Raw genomic sequence first — 25,654 nt, forward strand, 5'->3', positions numbered from 1 at the left:
TCATCAGGGTATTCTCAGAAGCCCGCCTCACTACCTGCCCCCTGGACCCTATCCCCTCCCAACTCCTCCGGTCACCCCCTCTTCCCTCATCCGCTCCCTCACCCACATCTTCAATCTCTCCCTCTCTACCGGTGTATTCCCCTCCCCCCTAAAGCATGCGCACATCACCCCAATACTCAAAAAGCCCTCCCTGGACCCCACTGACCCAAACAACCTCAGACCCATCTCCCTGCTGCCACTCACTTCCAAGCTCCTTGAGCGCTTAGTCTACGACCGCCTAAGTGCCCACCTAACTGACAACAATCTCCTTGATCCACTACAGTCCGGCTTCCGTCCCCTACACTCCACTGAAACCGCCCTCCTCAAAATCACCAACGACCTACTTAACGCCAAAGCCAAAGGCGACTACTCTGTCCTCCTTCTCCTGGACCTCTCCGCGGCCTTCGACACTGTTGACCACCCCCTCCTTCTTAATAAACTACTCTCCCTTGGCATCAGAGACACCGCTCTCTCCTGGTTCTCCTCTTACCTATCCCGACGCTCCTTCAGCGTTTCCTACAACGGTGCCACCTCCCCTTCCCTCCCCCTCTCTGTTGGGGTCCCCCAGGGCTCCGTCCTTGGACCCCTTCTCTTCTCCATCTACACCTCCTCCCTTGGCAGACTCATACACTCCCACGGCTTCAACTACCACCTCTACGCTGATGACACTCAAATTTACCTCTCCACCCCTCACCTCACTCCCACATTCTCCGCCCGCATCACTCACCTCCTAAACGACATCTCAGACTGGATGTCGCTCCATTTCCTCAAGCTTAACCTCTCCAAAACCGAGCTTCTCATATTTCCCCCTGCCCGCGCCCCCCCCCATCCTATCCATCACTACCAACAACACCACCATTAATCCCGCCCCGCAAGCCAAAGTCCTTGGCGTCATTCTGGACTCAAACCTTTCCTTTCAACCTCATGTCAACTCACTTACAAACACATGCAGGCCCCACCTCCGCAACATCGCCAAGATACGCTCCCTCCTTACCCCAGACACCACTAAGCTACTCGTTCACTCCCTGATTATCTCACGCCTTGACTACTGCAACTCCCTCCTCACCAGCCTACCCCAGTGCAGGCTCTCCCCGCTTCAGACCATCTTGAACTCAGCGGCTAGACTCATCCACCTCACCAACCGCTCCACCTCTGCCACCCCCCTCTGCCTATCCCTCCACTGGCTCCCTATTGCCCAACGCATCAAATTCAAACAACTCACTCTGATCTACAAAGCCATTCACAACACTGCCCCTAACCAACTCACCAACCTGATTCCCAGGTACCACCCTACCCGTACCCTTCGCTCTTCACAGGACCTCCTTCTATCTCGTTCCCTGGTCTCCTCCTCCCACGCACGACTGCAAGACTTCTCCAGGTCCTCCCCCATCCTCTGGAACTCACTACCCCAATCCATCAGACTGTCATCTTCCCTCCTCACCTTCAGGCGCTCCCTGAAAACCCACCTCTTCAGGGAAGCCTACCCCACCCTCACCTAACAGCCGTTCTCCTTCATACCTCCTACCACTCCATCCCCCACAGCCATTTCCTCCTGTACCACTACCCCCTCCCTCCTAGATTGTAAGCTCGAAAGAGTAGGGCCCTCTAACCCCTCATGTGCTGTTTGTAGTTGCTGTACTGTTTCATGTATTGTCCCCCCCTCTATTGTACAGCGCTGAGCAAACCCTTTGGCGCTATATAAACTCGATGTAATAATAATAATAAGTACAGGACCCCAAAATTCAATAAGCACCTTCAGGCTTTTAAAGGATTTTTCTTCCTCATTACACTTCCTGACTACCTATCACAGTTTTGGAGGCCCTGAATTGCCAAGATAGCACCAAACCTCTTTTTGGAAAGTAGACACCCCAAGGAATTTGATAAAAAGCATTGTGAGTATTTTGCAGATTTTGTTTGTTGCCACAAGTTTTTGGAAAATTAAGAAAGAAAACAAAAACATTTTTTCCTTTTTTTTTTTTTATATTTCAAAACCTTGTGAGAAAAAATGAGATCACCATACCTCTTTAAAAATTCCTTGGGGTGTCTACTTTCCAAAAAGAGGTCATTTGGGGGGGGTTGGTGCTATCCTGGCATTTCAGGGCCTCCGAAACTGTGATAGGTAGTGAGAAAGTAAATGAGGAAGTTACGCACATTCAGGCTTTCAAAGTGGTCATTGGATTTCAGGCTCTTGTATGTGGCTAGGCTCCCATAAAGTCTCACACATGTGGTATCCACATACTCGGTAGAAGTAGCAGAATTTTGTGAGCAATATATATTTTAAGTGACAACTTTGTGTAAAAAAAAAAAAAACGTTTTTGTCATTTTCCAAAAAAGTGTGGAAAAAAATAAATCTTCCATGGACTCAATATGCCTCTCAGCAGATAGCTTAGGGTGTCTACTTTCCGAAAAGGGGTAATTTGGGGGTGTTTGTACTGTCCTGGTATTTCAGCACCTCAAGAAATGTGATAGGCAATCAAAAAGTAAATATAAATGAAGGTAATATGGTGCAGCGCTAAAAGAGTGAAAATTAAAGACAGTCAAAAGTCAATGTAGCAATATCCGTGATTCCTTAAATAGGATGCAGACTTCCAAAGCTCTTGCGGCCTTAAATAATAGCAATGCGCACTCACCAGAAACGCATGGATTATGCGCATGTAGGAATAATCATTCCAGATGTCAGATCCTCCAACACTCGGATGGTAAGCATCCTTCTCACGGTGGATCCCTGAAGACTCAAAGCCAGATCCTGAGGTCCTCCTTAAGGTATACCAGGCACTTCACAATGGTGGTGGGACTCTCTCCACTAAGTGGTAATGGCACCTTCTCTGTGGGGGTAACAGCTCCAAAAGGAGCCCCAGAAAAACACACAGGTGCCAGAGATAGTGTAGTATGTTAAAGGAGATTTATTTGCCTTAGCATAACATATATAGGGTAGCATGCAAATCCAGACCCATACAGGTTAAATAAGGATAAGGTAGCAGTGACTGACCCTAGTAAAGATGTCCGCCGAGCCTCCTCGTGGCTACGGCGGTGCGAATGACGTCACGCTCTGTACAGCTCCTCCTTAGGCCTTTCGTGCCAAAAGCACATCATCAGAGGGGAGGCTGTACAGGAGCGTGACTGACGTCGGGAATTTATGCAGGGGAAGACGGCGCGTGCGCAGTTAGCCGCGGCCATCTTCCCGAAGTTGTAGACAGTGCGCATGCGCGTTGATGGCGGCGCCATTTTGCCGTGGATCCGCGATACTGCTGGCAGAAAGGAAGGGACAGGGAGATTGATCCCATTAACCATTCAGGTCTAGCTGAAAGCTAGCCAGCCCTAGATCCCAGGGAACAAATATGTGACTGGTATACACACATATTCTTTATATTGAAAGATCATAAAGTGACAGTGCTCAAATATTTGTATAATATAACAGTGGTGTCTATGGCCTTAAAGTGGCCCCACGGTGATTGGCAAATGGCTACATAGATGGACCACGGCAAGGTGGGTGCACTGGATGTACATAATATGACAAATAACAAATACACAGTGAATAATAAAATCTAGAATATAATGCATAGATAATATGAGGATAAAAATATGAAGATAAAAATGTAAAAATGTAAAAGTTAGTGCCTCACTCACTCTATTACATAGAGAATGAGCGAATAAAATGAAAAAACCCCTTGCACAAAAAAAATGTGATATAGCACTCTATATTCACATGACAAATAAAACTCAATAAAATTAAAAACAATATAAAATAAAGATATTGGACACAGGTTAAAAGAAAACATGAAAGGCATAGTGTATCATTCAGCTATTGGCAATGAAGCAGTTAACATCTACTTCTATATTGTGACCTGCGGGGTGTAATGTATTAAGCTCAAACACCCACTTGGTTTCCGCTTGGGAGACCGCTCGTGTTTTATTTATACCTCTCCAGTGATGGCCAATCACATCTATGCCCACAAATTTCAAAGATGATGGATCTTTATTGTGATAAATCCGGTAATGGTTGGATAATGAATGCTCTCTAAAGCCCTTTTTTATATTGGATACATGCTCACGCAAGCGATCACGTAAACGCCTCGTGGTCCTGCCCACATATTGTTTCTGGCAAGGACACTGTAACAAATATACAACAAACTTACTACGGCAAGATATGAAATGTTTTATATTGTATATTTTACCGGTAACAGATGATTCAAATGCAATAGCTCTACGTTTCCTGATGCCATTATATTTGCAAATAATGCATTTGTTACAAGGATGGAAACCCTTTAAATCATTGAACAGAGAAATATTATTAGGGGGATCGACCACATTAGGTGCAATCATCTGTCTAACAGCGTTAGCTTTTCGGAAAATAATTTCAGGTTTCTCAGGCAGAATATTTGACAAAACTGGATCCAATTTCAGAATGCCCCAGTTCTTGTTGATAATTCTATTAATTGCTTTGTATTGATTAGAAAAACCAGTAATAAAGGGGCATATTTTAGTTGTGTGATTCCCTTTAGGCTTATTCAATAACATGGAGTTTCTATCCATCTGAGCTACAGTTTCAATAGTATAATCCAAAACCGCTTTGTTGTACCCTTTTTCCAAGAATCTGTCTTTTAGAATATTTGCTTGGACTTGGAAGGTATCTTTATTGGTACAATTACGTCTAATTCTCATCAGTTGGCCTTTTGGGATGTTAGTTAGCCATTTGGGGTGGTGACAACTACCAAGGGGGATGTAGCTGTTGCGGTCTGTGGATTTAAAAAATGATTTTGTAATGATCCTTCCATTAAAATTAACAAGAGTAAGGTCTAAAAAATTAATCTCCTGCCGACTGTAAGTATAGGAGAGTTTAATATTTAGATCATTATTATTAAGAGAGGTAAAAAAGTTGATAAGAGACTCCTCCTCCCCATTCCATAAAAGCAAGATGTCATCAATATATCTTTTATAGAACATCAATTCAGGCCAATCTCTAGCAAAGATAAGGTCCTCCTCCCAACGGGCCATAAATAAATTCGCCAGGCTGGGGGCGAATTTAGCCCCCATAGCCACGCCCTTGGTTTGCAAATAATATGTTTTATTGAACCAGAAATAGTTTCTGTGCATAGCAAACTCTAATAGATCCAGGATAAAATTCTTTTGGGCGGCAGGTAAAGTGCTATAGTGTGTAAGATAAAAATCAGTTGCTTCCATGCCATCTTTATGATTAATGTTAGTATATAAAGAGGCGACATCTGCCGTCACCAAAAAGGTATCAGGAGATGTAACTAAAGTGCTTGTTTCATTGAGGACCTGCTTAGTATCTCGTAAGTAGGATGGCGTTTGTGAGACCAGTGGTTGGAGGAAGAAATCGACATATTCCCCAATCTTAGAGCATAGAGAACCAATGCCACTCACTATTGGTCTGCCTGGTGGTTTAATGGGATCTTTGTGAACTTTGGGCAGTATGTATAGGACTGGCAACCTTGGAGTTATTGGGCATAGGAACGCTTTTTCTTTTTTATTTAGAATACCCTCTTCATAACCTCTATTGATAATATTTTTCAGGGAACGTTTATATTCCACCATAGGGTTTTTGGGTAAGAGGGTGTAGGTGGTCATATCACTCAAGATGTTATTCACCTCCTTTATATAGTCATCTTTTTTAAGAATCACAACACCGCCCCCCTTGTCAGCCGGTCTGACTACCAGATCCTTCCTTTCAAGTAACAACTTAATAGCCTTCCGATCTCCTGTTTTATCGGAAGACTTTTTAAAAGGTATATCCCTTAAATCTTTCAGGACCTTATCCCTGAATACATTAACATAGGAGTGGGCCTGAGGAGGGGGATTGTAGGTCGATGCGTTATGCAAATTGGAGTGGGTGAACTTGTCAGTGATCATGTTATTAATAATAGGATTAGTTGCAAAATATCTCTTCAGTGATAGTTGTCGTGTAAATTTATGTATATCCATATAAGTAGCAAATTTACTCAAATTTTTGGAAGGGGCGTATTTCAATCCCTTATCTAATAGTGATAACTCATTGTCTGTTAACTCTGTTCCACTAATATCTAATATCTAATACTAACTGTTCCACAATATCAAGGACAACAGAATAAACCCTATTCCCCCTCACCACGGTACAACAAAAGGCCTAACAACCAAAATAAAGGGGCTTATTATCAACCGAATAAGGGAAATTATTGGCAACAACCAACACATAATAACAAGAATCCCCATAACAATAACTCTTATAGGGCACCTCCATCAAACTCAGGATATAATCACAACCAACAACAAACCAATTACCCAAAACAGCCTTTTTTAGGGGAAGGTACAACGCGCAAAAGAAGGGACACCGGAGGGGAAAGAGAGGAGGAAAGAGAACGAATAGACACCCCCAAGAAAAGAAAGCTTTAAAAGGCCAAGGGATCTTTAACCTTAGTGGAACAGAGTTAACAGACAATGAGTTATCACTATTAGATAAGGGATTGAAATACGCCCCTTCCAAAAATTTGAGTAAATTTGCTACTTATATGGATATACATAAATTTACACGACAACTATCACTGAAGAGATATTTTGCAACTAATCCTATTATTAATAACATGATCACTGACAAGTTCACCCACTCCAATTTGCATAACGCATCGACCTACAATCCCCCTCCTCAGGCCCACTCCTATGTTAATGTATTCAGGGATAAGGTCCTGAAAGATTTAAGGGATATACCTTTTAAAAAGTCTTCCGATAAAACAGGAGATCGGAAGGCTATTAAGTTGTTACTTGAAAGGAAGGATCTGGTAGTCAGACCGGCTGACAAGGGGGGCGGTGTTGTGATTCTTAAAAAAGATGACTATATAAAGGAGGTGAATAACATCTTGAGTGATATGACCACCTACACCCTCTTACCCAAAAACCCTATGGTGGAATATAAACGTTCCCTGAAAAATATTATCAATAGAGGTTATGAAGAGGGTATTCTAAATAAAAAAGAAAAAGCGTTCCTATGCCCAATAACTCCAAGGTTGCCAGTCCTATACATACTGCCCAAAGTTCACAAAGATCCCATTAAACCACCAGGCAGACCAATAGTGAGTGGCATTGGTTCTCTATGCTCTAAGATTGGGGAATATGTCGATTTCTTCCTCCAACCACTGGTCTCACAAACGCCATCCTACTTACGAGATACTAAGCAGGTCCTCAATGAAACAAGCACTTTAGTTACATCTCCTGATACCTTTTTGGTGACGGCAGATGTCGCCTCTTTATATACTAACATTAATCATAAAGATGGCATGGAAGCAACTGATTTTTATCTTACACACTATAGCACTTTACCTGCCGCCCAAAAGAATTTTATCCTGGATCTATTAGAGTTTGCTATGCACAGAAACTATTTCTGGTTCAATAAAACATATTATTTGCAAACCAAGGGCGTGGCTATGGGGGCTAAATTCGCCCCCAGCCTGGCGAATTTATTTATGGCCCGTTGGGAGGAGGACCTTATCTTTGCTAGAGATTGGCCTGAATTGATGTTCTATAAAAGATATATTGATGACATCTTGCTTTTATGGAATGGGGAGGAGGAGTCTCTTATCAACTTTTTTACCTCTCTTAATAATAATGATCTAAATATTAAACTCTCCTATACTTACAGTCGGCAGGAGATTAATTTTTTAGACCTTACTCTTGTTAATTTTAATGGAAGGATCATTACAAAATCATTTTTTAAATCCACAGACCGCAACAGCTACATCCCCCTTGGTAGTTGTCACCACCCCAAATGGCTAACTAACATCCCAAAAGGCCAACTGATGAGAATTAGACGTAATTGTACCAATAAAGATACCTTCCAAGTCCAAGCAAATATTCTAAAAGACAGATTCTTGGAAAAAGGGTACAACAAAGCGGTTTTGGATTATACTATTGAAACTGTAGCTCAGATGGATAGAAACTCCATGTTATTGAATAAGCCTAAAGGGAATCACACAACTAAAATATGCCCCTTTATTACTGGTTTTTCTAATCAATACAAAGCAATTAATAGAATTATCAACAAGAACTGGGGCATTCTGAAATTGGATCCAGTTTTGTCAAATATTCTGCCTGAGAAACCTGAAATTATTTTCCGAAAAGCTAACGCTGTTAGACAGATGATTGCACCTAATGTGGTCGATCCCCCTAATAATATTTCTCTGTTCAATGATTTAAAGGGTTTCCATCCTTGTAACAAATGCATTATTTGCAAATATAATGGCATCAGGAAACGTAGAGCTATTGCATTTGAATCATCTGTTACCGGTAAAATATACAATATAAAACATTTCATATCTTGCCGTAGTAAGTTTGTTGTATATTTGTTACAGTGTCCTTGCCAGAAACAATATGTGGGCAGGACCACGAGGCGTTTACGTGATCGCTTGCGTGAGCATGTATCCAATATAAAAAAGGGCTTTAGAGAGCATTCATTATCCAACCATTACCGGATTTATCACAATAAAGATCCATCATCTTTGAAATTTGTGGGCATAGATGTGATTGGCCATCACTGGAGAGGTATAAATAAAACACGAGCGGTCTCCCAAGCGGAAACCAAGTGGGTGTTTGAGCTTAATACATTACACCCCGCAGGTCACAATATAGAAGTAGATGTTAACTGCTTCATTGCCAATAGCTGAATGATACACTATGCCTTTCATGTTTTCTTTTAACCTGTGTCCAATATCTTTATTTTATATTGTTTTTAATTTTATTGAGTTTTATTTGTCATGTGAATATAGAGTGCTATATCACATTTTTTTTGTGCAAGGGGTTTTTTCATTTTATTCGCTCATTCTCTATGTAATAGAGTGAGTGAGGCACTAACTTTTACATTTTTACATTTTTATCTTCATATTTTTATCCTCATATTATCTATGCATTATATTCTAGATTTTATTATTCACTGTGTATTTGTTATTTGTCATATTATGTACATCCAGTGCACCCACCTTGCCGTGGTCCATCTATGTAGCCATTTGCCAATCACCGTGGGGCCACTTTAAGGCCATAGACACCACTGTTATATTATACAAATATTTGAGCACTGTCACTTTATGATCTTTCAATATAAAGAATATGTGTGTATACCAGTCACATATTTGTTCCCTGGGATCTAGGGCTGGCTAGCTTTCAGCTAGACCTGAATGGTTAATGGGATCAATCTCCCTGTCCCTTCCTTTCTGCCAGCAGTATCGCGGATCCACGGCAAAATGGCGCCGCCATCAACGCGCATGCGCACTGTCTACAACTTCGGGAAGATGGCCGCGGCTAACTGCGCACGCGCCGTCTTCCCCTGCATAAATTCCCGACGTCAGTCACGCTCCTGTACAGCCTCCCCTCTGATGATGTGCTTTTGGCACGAAAGGCCTAAGGAGGAGCTGTACAGAGCGTGACGTCATTCGCACCGCCGTAGCCACGAGGAGGCTCGGCGGACATCTTTACTAGGGTCAGTCACTGCTACCTTATCCTTATTTAACCTGTATGGGTCTGGATTTGCATGCTACCCTATATATGTTATGCTAAGGCAAATAAATCTCCTTTAACATACTACACTATCTCTGGCACCTGTGTGTTTTTCTGGGGCTCCTTTTGGAGCTGTTACCCCCACAGAGAAGGTGCCATTACCACTTAGTGGAGAGAGTCCCACCACCATTGTGAAGTGCCTGGTATACCTTAAGGAGGACCTCAGGATCTGGCTTTGAGTCTTCAGGGATCCACCGTGAGAAGGATGCTTACCATCCGAGTGTTGGAGGATCTGACATCTGGAATGATTATTCCTACATGCGCATAATCCATGCGTTTCTGGTGAGTGCGCATTGCTATTATTTAAGGCCGCAAGAGCTTTGGAAGTCTGCATCCTATTTAAGGAATCACGGATATTGCTACATTGACTTTTGACTGTCTTTAATTTTCACTCTTTTAGCGCTGCACCATATTACCTTCATTTATATTTACATTTAGAGGCATTGTGGTTGCCTTAGGTGCTTTAGCTGCTGTGTTTAAAAGAGCGCTCACTATTATCAATTTTTTAATCAAAAAGTAAAAGCTGTGTAAATTCCATTATCTATACCATAGTTTGTAGATGCTATAACTTTTACACAAAGCAATCAATATACACTTATTGGTATTTTATAATCAAAAAATGTAGCAGAATACATTTTGGCATACATTTATGACGAAATTTGAGGATTTTTTATGACAGAAATGAGAAAATATCTTTTTTTTTTTCAAAATATTTGGTCTTTTTTTGTTTATAGCGTGAAAAATAAAAAGCTCACAGGTGATGAAATACCACCAAAGGAAACCTCTATTTGTGTGAAAAAAGGACGTAAATTTATTTCATGTACTGTATTGCATGACCATGCAATTGTCAGTTAAACTAGTACAGCGCTGTATAGCAAAAAATGGCGTAAATTGCAGTATCTATACCATAGATTGTAGACGCTATAACTTTCACACAAAGCAATCAATATGCACTTATTGGGATTTTATTTTACCAAAGACATGTAGCAGAATACATTTGGTCTAAATTTATGACTAACTTTGAGTTTAATATATATTTTTTATAGCCGAAAGTAAAAATTATAGTTTTCTTTCACAATTTTCAGTCTTTTTTTGTTGATAGCGCAAGAAATAACAATAGCACAGGTGATAAAATAACACCAAAAGAAAGCTCTATTTGTGTGACAAAAAGGATGTAAATTTCATTTGGGTACAGCATTGCATGACCCCACAATTACCAGTTGAAATAGTGCAATGCTGAATAGCAAAAAAAGGCCTGGTCATTAAGGGGGATAAATCCTCAGGATGGCAAGTGGTTAATGGCTGTGTGAGTTATTTTGAGTGGGCAGCAAATTTACACTGTTATACAAGCTGTACACTCACTACTTTACATTGTAGCAAAGTGTCATTTCTTCAGTGTTGTCACATGAAAAGATATAATAAAATATTTACAAAAATGTGAGGGGTGTACCCAATTCTGTGAAATACTGTATATTTAAAAAAGGAATTGCTGGACTGAAAACTATCACTATAGGTATTAAGCACATACAATTCTCAAAGTAAAACTATTGGTAACTTCAAAATGACTTACAATATATGCTGCAGTCTGCCAATAACGTTACATCAACAGCTTTACATTCTCAGGCCAATGTCGCCCCTCTTCCTTTAACAGTTTTATTACATGTTGATCCTGCTAGTAGATCTTTTCTTTTTCAATTTCGTGTAATAGGATGGCAACGCTGTTAGTTCTAATCACTGAAAGTCTTGTCATCAAATGAAATGGGTAGTCTTAGATGGGTACGTAGTTTAAAATGGACTTAAGCTACCTTTTAAAGCAGTTAACACAACTGTTTTTTTCCTTTAAAAAAAGGTCCAAATTCTAAACTAAATATAAATAGGTGGAAACATATATATTTAATAAAAAGGAATTGCTGGACTGAAAACTATCATGATAGGTATTAACCACATACAATTTTCAGAATATAATTGATTACATTATTAGGTGCCTTAAAAGTGTATTTCCCTTTTTTCTGTTAATTTAAGTTAAAATCCCACTACATGTTTGTTATGTGTTCCCATTTACGCATCATACTTAACACAAAGTACCTAACAATGCACCTAAAAAAATATTTCTTTCCTTTCTAGCTGTTTATTTGGAGCAGGTCAATGGGCATACTGCATACTAATCTGAACAATAAGCAAGTAAAAGTGGAGGGACAAAGTGGGGACAGGTAGAACCCCTAAGATCTTTAAACTTTAGTTAGGACAGTGTTTACAACTTTGAGATCTGCCAGGAGAGTAGAGAGTTATCATAAACTTAACTCCCCAGCCTCCTCCTTTACATAAAACTTCAGCTTGGGATTTTTCAGAAAAGAGCAAGTTAAAAAGTAAGCAGCAATTTTCATATTTTTTGGGAGTAATGTTATTTGAATGGGAGCTAATAACAAATATAAATAAAGTGTTATCCCAATTTGACTGACAACATGGAAATACACTTTAAGACCACAATCCCAAGATCTTTTGTCTTGTTCATAGATGATATGTTGCTCATTCCATATAAAACAATATACAGATAGGAGGAGACCAAGGTCTCTAGTTGGTAAGGAGATATTTAACAATTCTGATTTGTTGATATTTTTAAAACTGCTTAGTGCTCCAAATGTTTTAAAGTATTAAAATAGAGAAAAGGGAAGTACTCGGCAAGCACACTTACATCTGCATAGAGGGCCAATATGTATTTGAATGATGCTAATTCCTTTTAATAGAGCTATTTCCCTTTAAATTTAAATAGCACACACTTGAGACCTTTGTAGAGAGGGTCTAACTCTAGCGGTGAGAGAGTGCCCAAAGGGGATGTTGAAGGTTTCATAGAAGTATTGCACATTATGCATATGAATATCTGTAATCTTTCTTTTGGTTTTTGGGACTGATTTATCATGACATAATGAATTTTGTCATGGTCTGGCACTGAATCACTGGTGTGGTTATGTTTTGTATTTTATCATTATGATTTTTTATGTAATATATACAAATCTTTTGAGAGTTTTTGTACTATTCAGATTTTGTGTTTTGTGGAGCACAGCTATTACTTGAGAGGTATCTCATCTTGCTAAAGAGATACAAATAGATCTACTTCTCTCAATTAAGGTAACCATTTATGGATCAATTTTTTTCTATCTAAAGAATGGAATTTGTTTCTCATAGCAATGTAACACAACTATTCAATTAAGTATTGGACTGTAAAAGGAATCTAATGTCTCCCTGCCATAATGCAAAGACTTAATTGATGTAGTGCAAAAACACACCACCGCATGGGGAATGCCACATCAGTATAAATTAACTGGGGCTTAGATTGGTTCATGAAAGCTCCTGGGAAAGATGCGGCAACAGTAAACCTCATTGTCATGTCTTTACATTGCTAATAAAACACATCTCCCAATGCAATTAGTAATTCTTAGTCAAAATCACAAAGAACAATTCACATTTTTCATTAACTAGTGCTAATTGTACATCTTCCTGGTAGTCAACTGATGTGTACAAGCTGAACACATCCCATGTCACCAGTGTCATCAGCACACTCAGGTAAGTTTTTCAGCTTTTGCAAAAAAAGTCACCAGTTTCCTTGATGTAGGTTTGAGGCTCTTAAACAAGTGGCACAAGTAACTTTATCCAAAAGCTTTGCTGTGAGGACAAATACAGAATTTCATCCCAAGACTATAGGGCATCTTGGAGGATGTACTTTTGGCATGTATTTTTGGCAACATACTGTATGCAGCAGAGGAATCTGTAGGTGATCAACCAACATATAATGTTGGAGATCTTTAGAGATAATCTTGGCCCATACTCACCCCTCTGTAATTTATCCTTGAGCTTGCTCTTAACTCCATGTGGGATCATTCAGTAATGTCTTATACAACAACAAGTCCTTTGTCTCGATATCTCTTTGATATTGTCTTTCACACATCCAGTATCTCACAGAAGTGAGTACACCCCTCACATTTTTGTAAATATTTTACTATATATTTTCATGTGACAACACTGAAGAAATGACACTTTGCTACAATGTAAAGTACTGAGTGTACAGCTTGTATAACAGGGTAAATGTGCTGCCCCCTCAAAATAACTCAACACACAGCCATTAATGTCTAAACCGCTGGCAACAAAATTGAGTACACCCCTAAGTGAAAATGTCCAAATTGGGTCCAAAGTGTCAATAATTTGTGTGGTCACCTTTATTTTCCAGCACTGCCTTAACCCTCTTGGGCATGGAGTTCACCTGAGCTTCACAGGTTGCCACTGGAGTCCTCTTCCACTCCTCCATGATGACATCACGGAGCTGGTTAGAGACCTTGCGCTCCTGCACTTTGCATTTGAGGATGCCCCACAGATGCTCAATAGGGTTTAGGTCTGGAGACATGCTTGGCTAGTCCATCACCTTTACCCTCAGCTTCTTTAGCAAGGCAGTGGTCATCTTGGAGGTGTGTTTGGGGTCGTTATAATGTTGTAATACTGCCCCGCTATCCCGCTGGAATCCCTCTATCAGGAGTACTGACTTTAATAAAAGCACTTTTACTCAGAGGATAAGGAAAGGTTCGACCATCTGTGAGGTTTTTGTCACAGTCCCTGCCCCAACTGAGATGATTTACTTATTGTTATGTTACAGGGATAGAAATCAAAACCCCTCTAACCATTCCTTTGTATGCAAAACAAAAAATAATCTTAAGTGTATAGCCAAAACTTTGTTTTTAAATTGTGAATAGTATAGGGAGGGATTTCTTTTTTCTGTCTGTGTTCCTTTGGGGAAATTTCCCTTCAAATCCTGTTTGAGAAATGCAACAGGAAGTTAGAGGAAATCTCCAAAAGGGGGGATTTCCCTCCTGTACAGTTCTTCCCAGAACAAGTGTTGCCATTTCTCTTGCTAGGGACAACTCTAAAGTTTTGAATGTTCCCTTCCTTTTTTCTCAATGACAATGGTCACCAGTACAAATAGAGGTGAGAATATTTCCAAAAGGAACACAGATGGCAATCTAACCAAAATTTAAAAAATTTGCCTGGAGAAGCACTTTAAATTTAAATATGTACAGATATTTGTTGATAGGTTCTACTATAATCACATAAACAAAAATATTTACATACACACTGGATTTTTTAAAAGAATGAATTGATTGTATCATCATATTAAAAACACTATGTTTTTCTTCACAGAAACTGCATCAGATGATTTTTTCAAAAGATTTCCTGTTGTGGATGTTGTTGGATCTTCTCAGTGCTACCAGTCGGGTGCTTTGATAACTCCGGAAAACTCTACTCTACAAGATAACTCCCCCATTATACCCCCAAAGCCAAATAACAAGCTTAAAGTCTCTAAGACCAATACACACCCTCTAGCAGGGAATGCATTTCAAGTTCGGGACCCAAATCATCATGACATTCGAAGACAAGTTTATGCCAGCAAGAGACAGTTCAGCATTGAAAAGCTCCCTGAATTATTCAGCCACCAAGGTCATTATAACAGCACACCTCGCCACTTCCCAAGCAACAGCAAGACGGAGGTCACTGTTTGAGGACTTTTGTTTTATATATCCTATCACTATAAATGAAAAATGTGGATGGCAATAAGTTGCTGCATTATTTTTGTGCTCTCAGTTTTGGTTTTGCTAGAATTGTTTGACTGAAAACCAACACAAAAGCACTAAAAACAACAAAGAAATGTTAGAAGTGGGAAAAAGCATTCCCATACATAAAAAGCAGAAGAGCAAAGAGAACATGAAGAAGTGTAAACTAAAAAATGCAAAGTCTTAATTATGGAAATACTCAAAACAGACTGTGGAATACAGCATCTTGCTTTCTTTCGTTATCGCCTGACCTCTACTGTTACAAAATAATTTCTCAAAGATTTGGAAAATTATATACATTTGCATTGGTTTGACATGTTTTTGTTATAGTTAAATAGTACTACATTTGGGTGAGTCTAAGCTGACCAGGAAAAACAGAAATTAAACTGACAGCATTCCTTGTGGCGCAATAAAGACACTAAAAATGAGAAAAGTGCAAGATTGTTGTTACATTTAAATAGAATATCAAATACCTATTATATATCATATATTGCATTCCTAAACTACATACTTTTGCAACTACAATGCCAAATTTTAGTCAACCATACAAACTTTTATGTGTCAATAATTGCCTTAGTAACTACATTTGAAAATCTTTTAAAGGATAACTATACTTTTGTACAGTTAATCATTAAGTTTAACTAACCCCACCCCCCTAGCCCCCTTCCACAGACTTGCACCCATATGAACTCACTCCTGCCAGATCCATGCTGTGTAATCCATGGGGAGCTGAACAGCTCCCGCTGCAACCTCTCCCAGCTCTCACCTTTTCAGTGCATGTGCAGAAAAATCTATTGAGGGACCAGTTGTTGTAGGAAATGGCAGATATTTGCCTCCCCATGAGTCGCACATTATATATCTGGTAGGAGTGTGTCAGGTGTGTATGAGACTTTGATGGAGAACTAGGAGGAGGGAATTTTTTTTTAAAGGGTAGCTATACTTTTGTATATTCTTTATTCTTATTCATTAAAGTATATTTCCACGTTTGCAGTCAAATTGGAATAATACCTACTTTATATTTGTCATATGTCCCCATTCACATAGCATAACTTAAAGAAAAATATTTAAAAAATGCAGCTTACATTTGTATATGCTGTATTCTAGGCCCTCCACGGCAAAGAGAAATCTCTCATAATTAAACCCATCTGTCTGTACTGTACAGGCAGATCTTTACCATCGATTGTAACTAGATTTGAACTCTGTATGTCCTAACAAAGGGTTAAAGGTGTACAGGCTTGGATTCTTGTAATATATGTTAATGAGGACAGGTTTGGGATAGGCTCATGCTGACACTGTAAAAAGAACCTTACAGTCAACCATGACACCTCTTCTTGAGAAACATCCTAAGGATAATAAATGTTACATAAAAATATGCCTGCTGTATGAATGCGAACACATAACAAGCATGTAGTGGGGTTTTCTCAAATCTGACTGCAAAAGTGGAAATACGCTTTAAATAACAATATATCAAAGCTTTAGTAGCAAAAAATCAAATTACAGTGTAAGTATAATTCCAAGTCTTTTATTATAGGGAAGGTTTAGAGTTTCTCCTCACATCCTTGTGACACCAAAACAAGAAATGAGAAAAGGAGGGATCACCAAAATCAGAACAAATAGACAGCACTAAAATAATAAAGATTTGTCAGAAAAAACTATTTTGCTGCGGTCTCTCTTCCAGTTGGAGTAGTTTCCAATCACTTCTTGTCCCCTGATCTTGTTACTGGGAAAGGAAGTGAATAAAAATCTGTTGAATGGAGACACAGAGAACAATCAAAACTCAACTTAAATTCTATCTCTTCCTCACTCTAAAATGAGACATCTCAATATCTGCAGTTTCTGGTAGTTTACACTGTAGCGACAGTTCATGCTTGGCAAAATATTAGGTTGTACTACCAAAAAAATGTAACTTGTTTTTTCAATTTCTGTACTGTGAGAACAGTGACTATAAAAATATATAGTAGTTATGTAAGTTTTTCTCTTTCCACCAAGTTTCCACAGTGATTTACTACAAGGAAACTGCAAGGTAATATGTACTGCTGTGTTTCTATGTCTTTATAAAGTAGCAACCCTAAACATCATTTCTGCAGCCACTGGATTAGCCTACCATGTTGAGCAGATTTCATGTCTGTTGAAGTTTATTCGCAAGATCCCTCATTCAAGTGATCATATCCTCTGCTGGTCACATTAAATCTTAATATTAGAGAATTTGGGGATTGTAAGAATGAAAAGAGCCATGAACAGACAAAATGCCAACATTCTATCAGTGGATGAGCAGAGTAAATGTGATTGATGAGATCTCACAGCATACTTTAAGGGCATCTCTGAGTAACAGCATGTTCTACAGCCAGTTCTCTCTCTGTAGAACTACACCTCTCAGCATTCCCAATGTTCTCTCTGGGAACAAAAGAAAAACTCTAACATGCTCAATTTGTGTCACCTATGTGACAGTGGAACTTAAAATAGACCTGAATTAAAAAAAAAAAAAAAAAAAAAAAAGTGAAGTGTTGCTATTTTATAGCAAACAGCTGTACATAGGAAAAATCTAGAAATCTAAAAATCTAGGGTGCCTAAGCAGCACCCTAAAGATTTTAACCTTTGTCTTGAATTCCCGTAAAATATAGCAATGTTCTTCCTGTGCTTGGTAACTCCTGTGCCTTAAAGTCCAACTCCAGGATTAACGTACAGGTACGATAACTTATTTTACTACTTTCCTCCTCTGCTTAAAGCTCTAGTCTGTGAGTAAACTCTCAGTGTCATTACATACAATACAGGGATATTAACCCTGTGTTGTAAACTGAGGGGGCTGGAGTGCAACTGGAGCCATTCACGGTTTACAGAGGCAGCTGCGGCAGACCAGTCGATTGAGGAATATTGAGAAATAAGTTAAGTACTTACAGCTTATTCATGTACTCCTAAAAAGAAGAACATTTAACCCTTGCAGTGCTGGGGGCCCTACGCAAAGGGTGGATTTTTTTTAATTCCTGGAGTTGAGCTTTAAAGTGATATTAAAGGTATGTTTTTTATTTGATTTAAAATAAAAAAGAGATTATACTTACCTGCTCTGTGCAATAATATTACACAGACACACACGACTTAGCTCGGCTATGCCCACTGTTCTTTCCTCACAGGATTTGACTGACAGCAAGTATGTGGATCCTGCTGCTGCCTGTCTTTCCTGTGAAAGCAGGAAGACAAAGCAGCACTGCTGCAGACGGGGCATGATCATGAGAGGGGAGTGGTAAGGGTTTGGGGATACAGGGCAGCCAGAACAAGAACTGGGATTTTTTATTTTTACCTTAATGAAGGGAATGCATTTCGGTAAAAAATATTATGACTTTAAAACCACTTTAAGCCCAATAATGGTAATATCTGCAGTGTGAGATTACCTACTGCTGTCTCTTACTGCTAGTCTCATATGATATAGTGATGTCACTACTGTGCTGCTCACTGTTCTCCTTGCTGAAGAGAAAGCTGTAGCTAAGTTCTTGCAGTTAAAAAATCTCCCTGCTTCTGCTTTAGTCATCCTGTGGAATGCAAATATGGCAACTTCGACATAGAGACACATAAAAAGGCATGACAAGTTAGTGATGGTCAAAAGATCAGCTGCAGGGAGCCTACAGACAATAATGATGACTTGTCCTTTGTCCTTGTAATGCCTTTTTTTTGGGCATGGGTTTCAAAGTTCAGGTCCTCAATGTCCCATCATGCCTCACTGTTGCATGTTTTGTATCTACCAACTTACAGGTAATAGCATGCCCCACTGACATCTCTCTTGATTACACATCTTAAAGTCCTAGCATGCTCCAGTGGCATCTATCTATCCCCTAGATCTCTAAGGCCCTATATGCCACAAATCTACAAAAATATAAATAAAAGCATGTACCACTGACATCAAGCTGCAAGAAAACCGCAAATCACTTTAAAAAACAAGGCAAACCATAAAATCTACTGATTGCAAATATGTTCCTTCTCTTGAATGTATGCATGCAGATTTGCCCAGTCTGCACCAATTCATACAGTTCATTTTTCATGATTTCTATTTTTATTTCTTTTTTATAAAGAAACACTTTTTTCCTCTTCCGGTATACTCAACAGTATAAATATAGAATAAACAACAAGAATGTGGTCTGTTATTTATAAAACCAACAATAAAATGTTGTGAAACTGTTTTTGTCAATGCTTATATCATAAACTGGCAAACATGCACAAAAGCAATTAGGATTGGGGGGGGGGGATTGGGGGGGGCAATGAGCATTTATAATTTAGAAATTATCATTATAAATTTAACAGAAGGAATAATTTGTATGTCTATCATTACATCATGTTCAATTCTTTCAAGAGATACCACAAAAGGAGCACTTCATTTTCTTTCAAAATCAATAGAAAAAAATCATAAGTGAGCCATAAATTGGTAGCAATACATCCTGCTTGCTTATCTGATATTGTTTAGAAAATATTACATACTATATAATAATTTAGAAAATATAATTGTAAAGTTAACAGAAGGAATCATTAGTATGTCTACGATTATGTAAAGGTGTGACGCATGGATAGATTCTGATGTCCAATGTTAAACTATAATGTGCCTGTAATATGCTCTTTGGTCAGTAGATGGCAGCAAAGTACAAGAATCGATTTTGTAGTGACTTTTGCTAAGACAAGATAAATGCTTATTTACCCTATAAAGTTTAATGAATACTAATTTAGGGGCCGAGTAGGACCCTCAGAACGGTCATAGTGAACTGTAAATGCAGGTTTGAGACTGCAATTAAGAAATTACTTACTGCATCACAAACTCTATGGGAAGGGGAGGAGTTCCTGTGCTGAGGAGGAAGTGGAGTCTGGGTCTGGCTGTTGGATGCTGAGGACGTGTGGAGAATCTGTGTGGGGCCTGGAAGAGGATTTACGGCTCACAGTGGAATCTGGCGACAGCACCTAGGGAAGATTCACCACAATGCGACCAGGAAACAAGTGACTGTGTGGTCCAGTTCTGGAGTGGATTAGGAGAAAGCACCAAGAGCCTGCCAGGGAACTGTAAGTGCGGCTTTGCCGCAGCACATCGCACCACACATGGTCAGTGACATTTTGGATATACCAGAAAGTTACAAGAGACATACTCCACTTTCCTTTGGATTACAAATAGTATTGCGCAATACTTAGGGTGCACCCCAACGTTATATCTTGCTCAGGAACATTCAGGCGCAGCCAGGCTGCTTTCTGGACATTGGGGAAAAGTCCGCAAGTACGGGGTTAGTGTTAGACAGTATTATTCTTACTGTATGGTTATGCGCTGTTATCATTCTGTTTACGTATGCTCAACTACATGATCACTATAACTGTTCAGTAAACGTAATTGTTTTAAAAGAACCGCGGTCTGTGTCTGTGTGGCATCGTATACCCTCTGAATCTGTGGGCCCAGCCCTCAGGCTTCCTTCATTTGGCGCTGCGAGCAGGGTACATTGATCGCCATGCAGAACGCAACCGGTTCTGAGCCGGCTCCGGCCGTGGCCTCTGTCACCCCTCCTGCCGTAGGAGTAGCTCCGACCATGTGTTTGCCCGCAGGAGCAATATTGAATCAGCTAGTGCGGTTTGATGGCCAGAATATTCTGTTAGAAGACTGGGCCGCACGTCTTAAAAGCACCCTCAGATTGTACAATTTGGCACCGGATTTACAAACAGATGTGGCGCTGAACGCTCTGGAAGGGGATGCTAGACGCACTGTAATGCTACGTTCGGAGGAGGAAAGGAAGACACTGGATGCTATATTCTCGATTCTCGAGCCTATTTACGGAGAAACGGCCGGCACTGGCAGCCTTAGGTCCCGCTTCTTCGCGCGCTTCCAGCAGGAAGATGAGACTATTCCCCAGTTTGCCAATGCCCTTCAAGAGATATGGGTACATATACAGAAGAGAGAGGCCAGCGGTGCTAATGTGCTTGGAAATGGAGATCAAATCCTCCGGGATCAGTTCGTCCTTGGATTGCACAGTCATCATCTTCGCCAGGCTCTCAGGGAGCGTATCCTGGTGGATGCTACATTGCAGTTTCAGAAGATACAAGCTGAGACTGTGGCCCGAGACAAAGAAGAAGCGTATGGAGCTTACACCGTGAGGATGCAGGCTGCAGGAAGTCAAAGTACTCCCTCTGATGGGGGGGATCTGCGAGAGGCAGTGGGGGCACTTAGTGCATCCCTGGGAGAAATTCAGAGACAGTTGGCACAGTTACAGGCTACATCAATGGCCCCAGTGCAGCCTGAGTACTGGCAAGGAAGTGCAGCCCCCATGGTTCCCCCTCTATTTCGAACAACTCAAGTGGCGGAAGTGAGAGACTCTACCATGCATCGGGCTGGCCTGGAACCATCCATAGGGGCACAGTTGTGTGGTCCTCCAAGGGACCGGAAAACGAGGGGACCGCAGTGTTGGATTTGCCAAGAAAGAGGACATATCTCCCGTCAATGCCCACTAAAGGTCCTGCATCCCGAACAGCCGCCGTTAAGTGGGAACCCCTCGCGGTAGTGGGGCACACCACGAGGGAGGCCAGTTGCCAGTGTACCCCTAATGACCCCCGGGACCTGGTGACCGAAAGCCCTTACCTAAAAGTGCAGATTGAAGAACAGATGGTGGGATGTCTTATAGACACAGGATCAAAAGTAACCACGATGCCAGTGGAGTTCTTTGAAAGACACTTTGGCCACCTGAGGAGGCCTGACAAGGGCACCGTGATCAAGCTGGTGGCGGTAAACAAGACTGCTATACCGGTGTTCGGAGTTGCATGGATAAGAATGAAGCTATGTAGGCAAGATGTCGGCAGGAAGGATGTGGTGCTTGTAGAGAAACCGGCTCGGTGTGGAGCCCCCGTTGTATTGGGGATGAACGTCCTGCGGGAACTGGACCAGCTCATGTTTACAAAGGAGGGCCCGGGATATTGGAAGAAAACGACGTCCCACAAGCCTACCCAGAAGGTATTCCAGAGGTTGATCCGGACGTGCGGTATCTGCAAAAGTGCCCCAGAAGATAAGCCGGTGGGAGCAGTGTATGCCCCATATGGAGGAGCCTGTACCGTACCTCCACAGCAGGAGAAGATGATACGGATGTCTGTCGGCAGCCGGCGGAAACTGAATGGGATAGGGGTGCTGATAGAGCCTCTAGGTGTGTCGGAAGCCGGACGGAGCCCAGTAGTCGCCAAGACCATTGTGGCAGTAATGAACGGCCATGTGTTAGTCCGGTGTGTCAACATACACGACCATGAAGTTACCTTTCATGCTGGAGAAAAAGTGGCTGAGTTATACGTGCTGCAAGGAGAACCACTCACAGGTAGCCAATTCGCCCTACGGGCTGTTGAAAATAACATCTGGACATTGGCAGTGGACCAGAACTCGGTGGAGGAACCCACGCCGAAGTGGAATGGCCAGTGGATCTTGGAGCAAATGGAAATTGATGCGAACCAATTCACCGCTGAACAAATGGAGAAGATTGAAGCAGTATTGTGGGAATTTCAATCTACCTTTTCCCAGTGTGAAGAGGACTTCGGGTGCACCACGGCTATGGAACATTAAATACAGACTGGGGATATTCCCCCAATTCGAGAAAGATACCGGCAGATCCCACCTACCCTCTACCAAGAAGTGAAAACGATCCCATCACAGATGTTAGACAGTGGAGTGGTAAAAGAGAGCCAAAGCCCGTGGGCCGCCCCAGTGGTCTTGGTGCGGAAGAAGGATGGGTCCTTGCGATTCTGTGTGGATTATCGAAAGTTAAATGCTGCCACAGTAAAGGATGCTTTTCCCCTGCCCAGGATTGAAGAGTCATTGACAACATTACAGCGGGCCAAGTACTTCTCTACTCTAGACTTGGCGAGCGGTTACTGGCAAGTACCTGTGGCAGAGAAGGATAGACAGAAGACAGCTTTTATCTTACCCATGGGCCTGTATGAATTCAACAGAATGCCCTTCGGGCTGACGAATGCTCCGGGTACATTTCAACGCCTAATGGAACACTGCCTGGGAGAACTGAACTTTGAGTCGATTCTGATATACCTGGATGATGTAGTAGTCCATGCCCCTACGTTTGAAGAACATTTGAGAAGATTACGGCAAGTGTTAAGTAGGCTCCGTGCTCATGGTCTAAAGGTCAAACCGAGGAAATGTCATCTCTTCCAAACAAGCCTAGAGTATCTGGGACACGTCGTATCAGCTGAAGGAGTTCGTCCTGTGGAGAGTAAGATAGAGGCAGTGAGCATGTGGCCACAACCCAAGACGCTTCGAGAAGTGAGAGCATTTCTAGGATTGGCTGGGTATTATCGAAGATTTTTCAAAGGCTTTGCAAAGATCGCTGGACCACTACACGAACTCTTGAGAGGGACCGCCCAGGGTCCAAAGACACGACCCATATCATGGGGACTGCCTCAGCAGCAAGCGTTCGACGTGTTGAAGAAAGCCCTGATTAGTGCCCCCATCCTGGCATATGCTCGGTATGACAGACCATTCACACTCTACACGGATGGAAGTCTGCATGGATTGGGAGCAGTGCTAGCACAAGAGCAAGACAGGCAGGAACGGGTCATTGCGTATGCTAGCCAATCCCTAGGGGACTCTGAACGCAATCCAGACAATTATAGCTCTTTCAAACTTGAGTTGTTGGCGTTGGTCTGGGCAATGACTGAAAAGTTCTCTGGCTATCTCACCGGAGCACAAGTCCTAGTAAGGACAGACAATAACCCATTGGCTCACCTGCAGAATGGAAAGCTGGGCACCTTGGAGCAAAGGTGGATGGCAAGGCTAGCAAAGTTTGATTATACCATCAAATACCGTGCCAGTAAGGACAACGCAAATGCGGATGCACTGTCTAGAGTCACCTGGAAAGTCCCAGCCGTGAGGTGAATGAAGAGGATGAAGGGACTGAGATACCCAATCTGGGTAGAGTGCCTCAGCAGTCACCCATGGCCAGTTCAAGTGGGGTGGCCACCCTTAACACAGTGTTACTGGGGAAGACTGAAGAGGAATGGGCTCAGGTGCAAGAAGATGATCCTGACTTAAAGAAGATCAAACATTGGGTGAAGACTGACCTATGGCCCAAGCTGGAAGAGAGAAGTCGCTTGTCCTCAGATGGATGGAAGCTGCTACAGCAGTGGGATCGGCTACGAATCCGAAATGGAATAATGCTCCGGAGGGTGTTTCTACCTACGGATCTTGAAGAAAGGTGGCAAATAGTGATACCCAGTATCACTGGCCTGTAGAGTGGCCCTCGAGGGACATGAAAAGGGTGCCCACTTCGGAGCGGAGAAGACATACAAGTGGGTACAGAGATTCATATATTGTCTGCAGTTAGAGCGGATTGTCCGAGAAGTGTGCCAGAAGTGCCGAGCATGTGAGCTAGCGAAGCCTCCTGAACAGAGAGCCCCAATTCAAGTGATTAAAACATCTGCGCCATTGGAGATACTAATGATTGATTACATCTTGATCGTCCAGTCGGTGAGGGGTCATCAATATTGCCTGGTGATGACTAACCACTTTACAAAGTTCTCTGTGGCAATACCTACCCGTGACCAGACGGCAGAGTCAGCTGCCCGTGCAGTGTGTCAACACTTCATCCAGGTGTACGGATGTCCGAAGTGGATTCATTTCGATGAAGAAGCTTGCTTTCAAGGAAAGTTAATGGGAGAGCTGTGTCGGTTGTATGGGATTGAGAAGTCAAGGATGACGCCGTATCACCCGCAGGGCAACGGGGCCTGTGAAAGATTCAACAGAACGCTGTTACAGATGCTCCGTACTCTGGAGAAAGACCGTAAGCTACACTGGCCCGAGTATTTGCCTGAACTACTCTGGGCATATAATAATCGTGTTCATAACACTACCGGCTATACTCCACACATGCTGCTGTTCGGTCGTCCAGGGCAAGAAGTTGCCGAAATGAACTTTGGGCCTCTTTCGGAGGAGTTCCCCAGGACAGCTGACTCATGGGTGCAGGAGCACCAAGACAAACTGAGGACTGTCCATCGGCTGGTCAACAAGAAGTTCCAACAGAAAAGCCCTAGGGATCACCAACCGGTGCAGACTACACCCTTGTTGCCAGGTGATAGAGTGTTGGTGCGCGCTAAACGGCCCACAGGTAAACTTAATGATCGCTGGGAACCGCAGCCATATATTGTGAAACAGCAGGTCTTCCCGGAAGGCCCAGTCTACGATGTCCAACGGGAAAGCCATGATGGGCCGACTCGAAGATTACACCGTAACATGCTCAGACCATGTCTCTCAAAAAGTTGCCCCACGACAGATAATTCTGGAGATGCTCAGCAGAGACAATCAAAGCCTGTGAGCCCAAGAGACATAGAGTGGTGGCTGACCCCTACGCTGCCTTTACAAACTGACGAGTCGTCCGCACCCCATGGTGCAGTACCGCACACTGATCCGGAAGATGCGCTACCGCCCGGCAGGGGTCGGATCATGTTGCTATACCAACTACAGACAACCAATCCTTCGCAGGTCGGAG

The 25,654-nt window shown here is 41.8% G+C and overlaps 2 protein-coding genes across 2 annotated transcripts in view; both read left to right on the forward strand.

Annotated features, from left to right (window-relative positions):
* The window catches only part of LOC149456543 (protein shisa-9-like), a 179,534-nt gene extending 163,787 nt beyond the window's left edge, over positions 1–15,747 (forward strand). Inside the window, exon 4 of the mRNA XM_089684849.1 lies at positions 14,761–15,747. Within this exon, the coding sequence (XP_089540975.1) occupies positions 14,761–15,119 (359 nt within the window). The 3' untranslated portion in view covers positions 15,120–15,747. The remainder of the gene's footprint in view (positions 1–14,760) is intronic.
* Positions 15,748–20,638: 4,891 nt separating this feature from the next.
* LOC149456544 (uncharacterized) lies at positions 20,639–21,682 on the forward strand. Its single transcript, XM_089684850.1, has one exon. The coding sequence runs from the start codon at positions 20,639–20,641 to the stop codon at positions 21,680–21,682; it is 1,044 nt and encodes a 347-aa protein (XP_089540976.1).
* Positions 21,683–25,654: the final 3,972 nt, after the last annotated feature.

This window comes from Staurois parvus, unplaced genomic scaffold (genome assembly GCF_062004578.1).
Source record: "Staurois parvus isolate SC_StPar_1 unplaced genomic scaffold, SC_StPar_1.0 ptg000360l, whole genome shotgun sequence".
Lineage (NCBI taxonomy): Eukaryota > Metazoa > Chordata > Amphibia > Anura > Ranidae > Staurois > Staurois parvus.

What these genes read in the sequence shown, in the direction of transcription:
- LOC149456544 (XM_089684850.1), top strand. Translation starts at nt 20,639, where the DNA reads ATGCAGAACGCAACCGGTTCTGAGCCGGCTCCGGCCGTGGCCTCTGTC.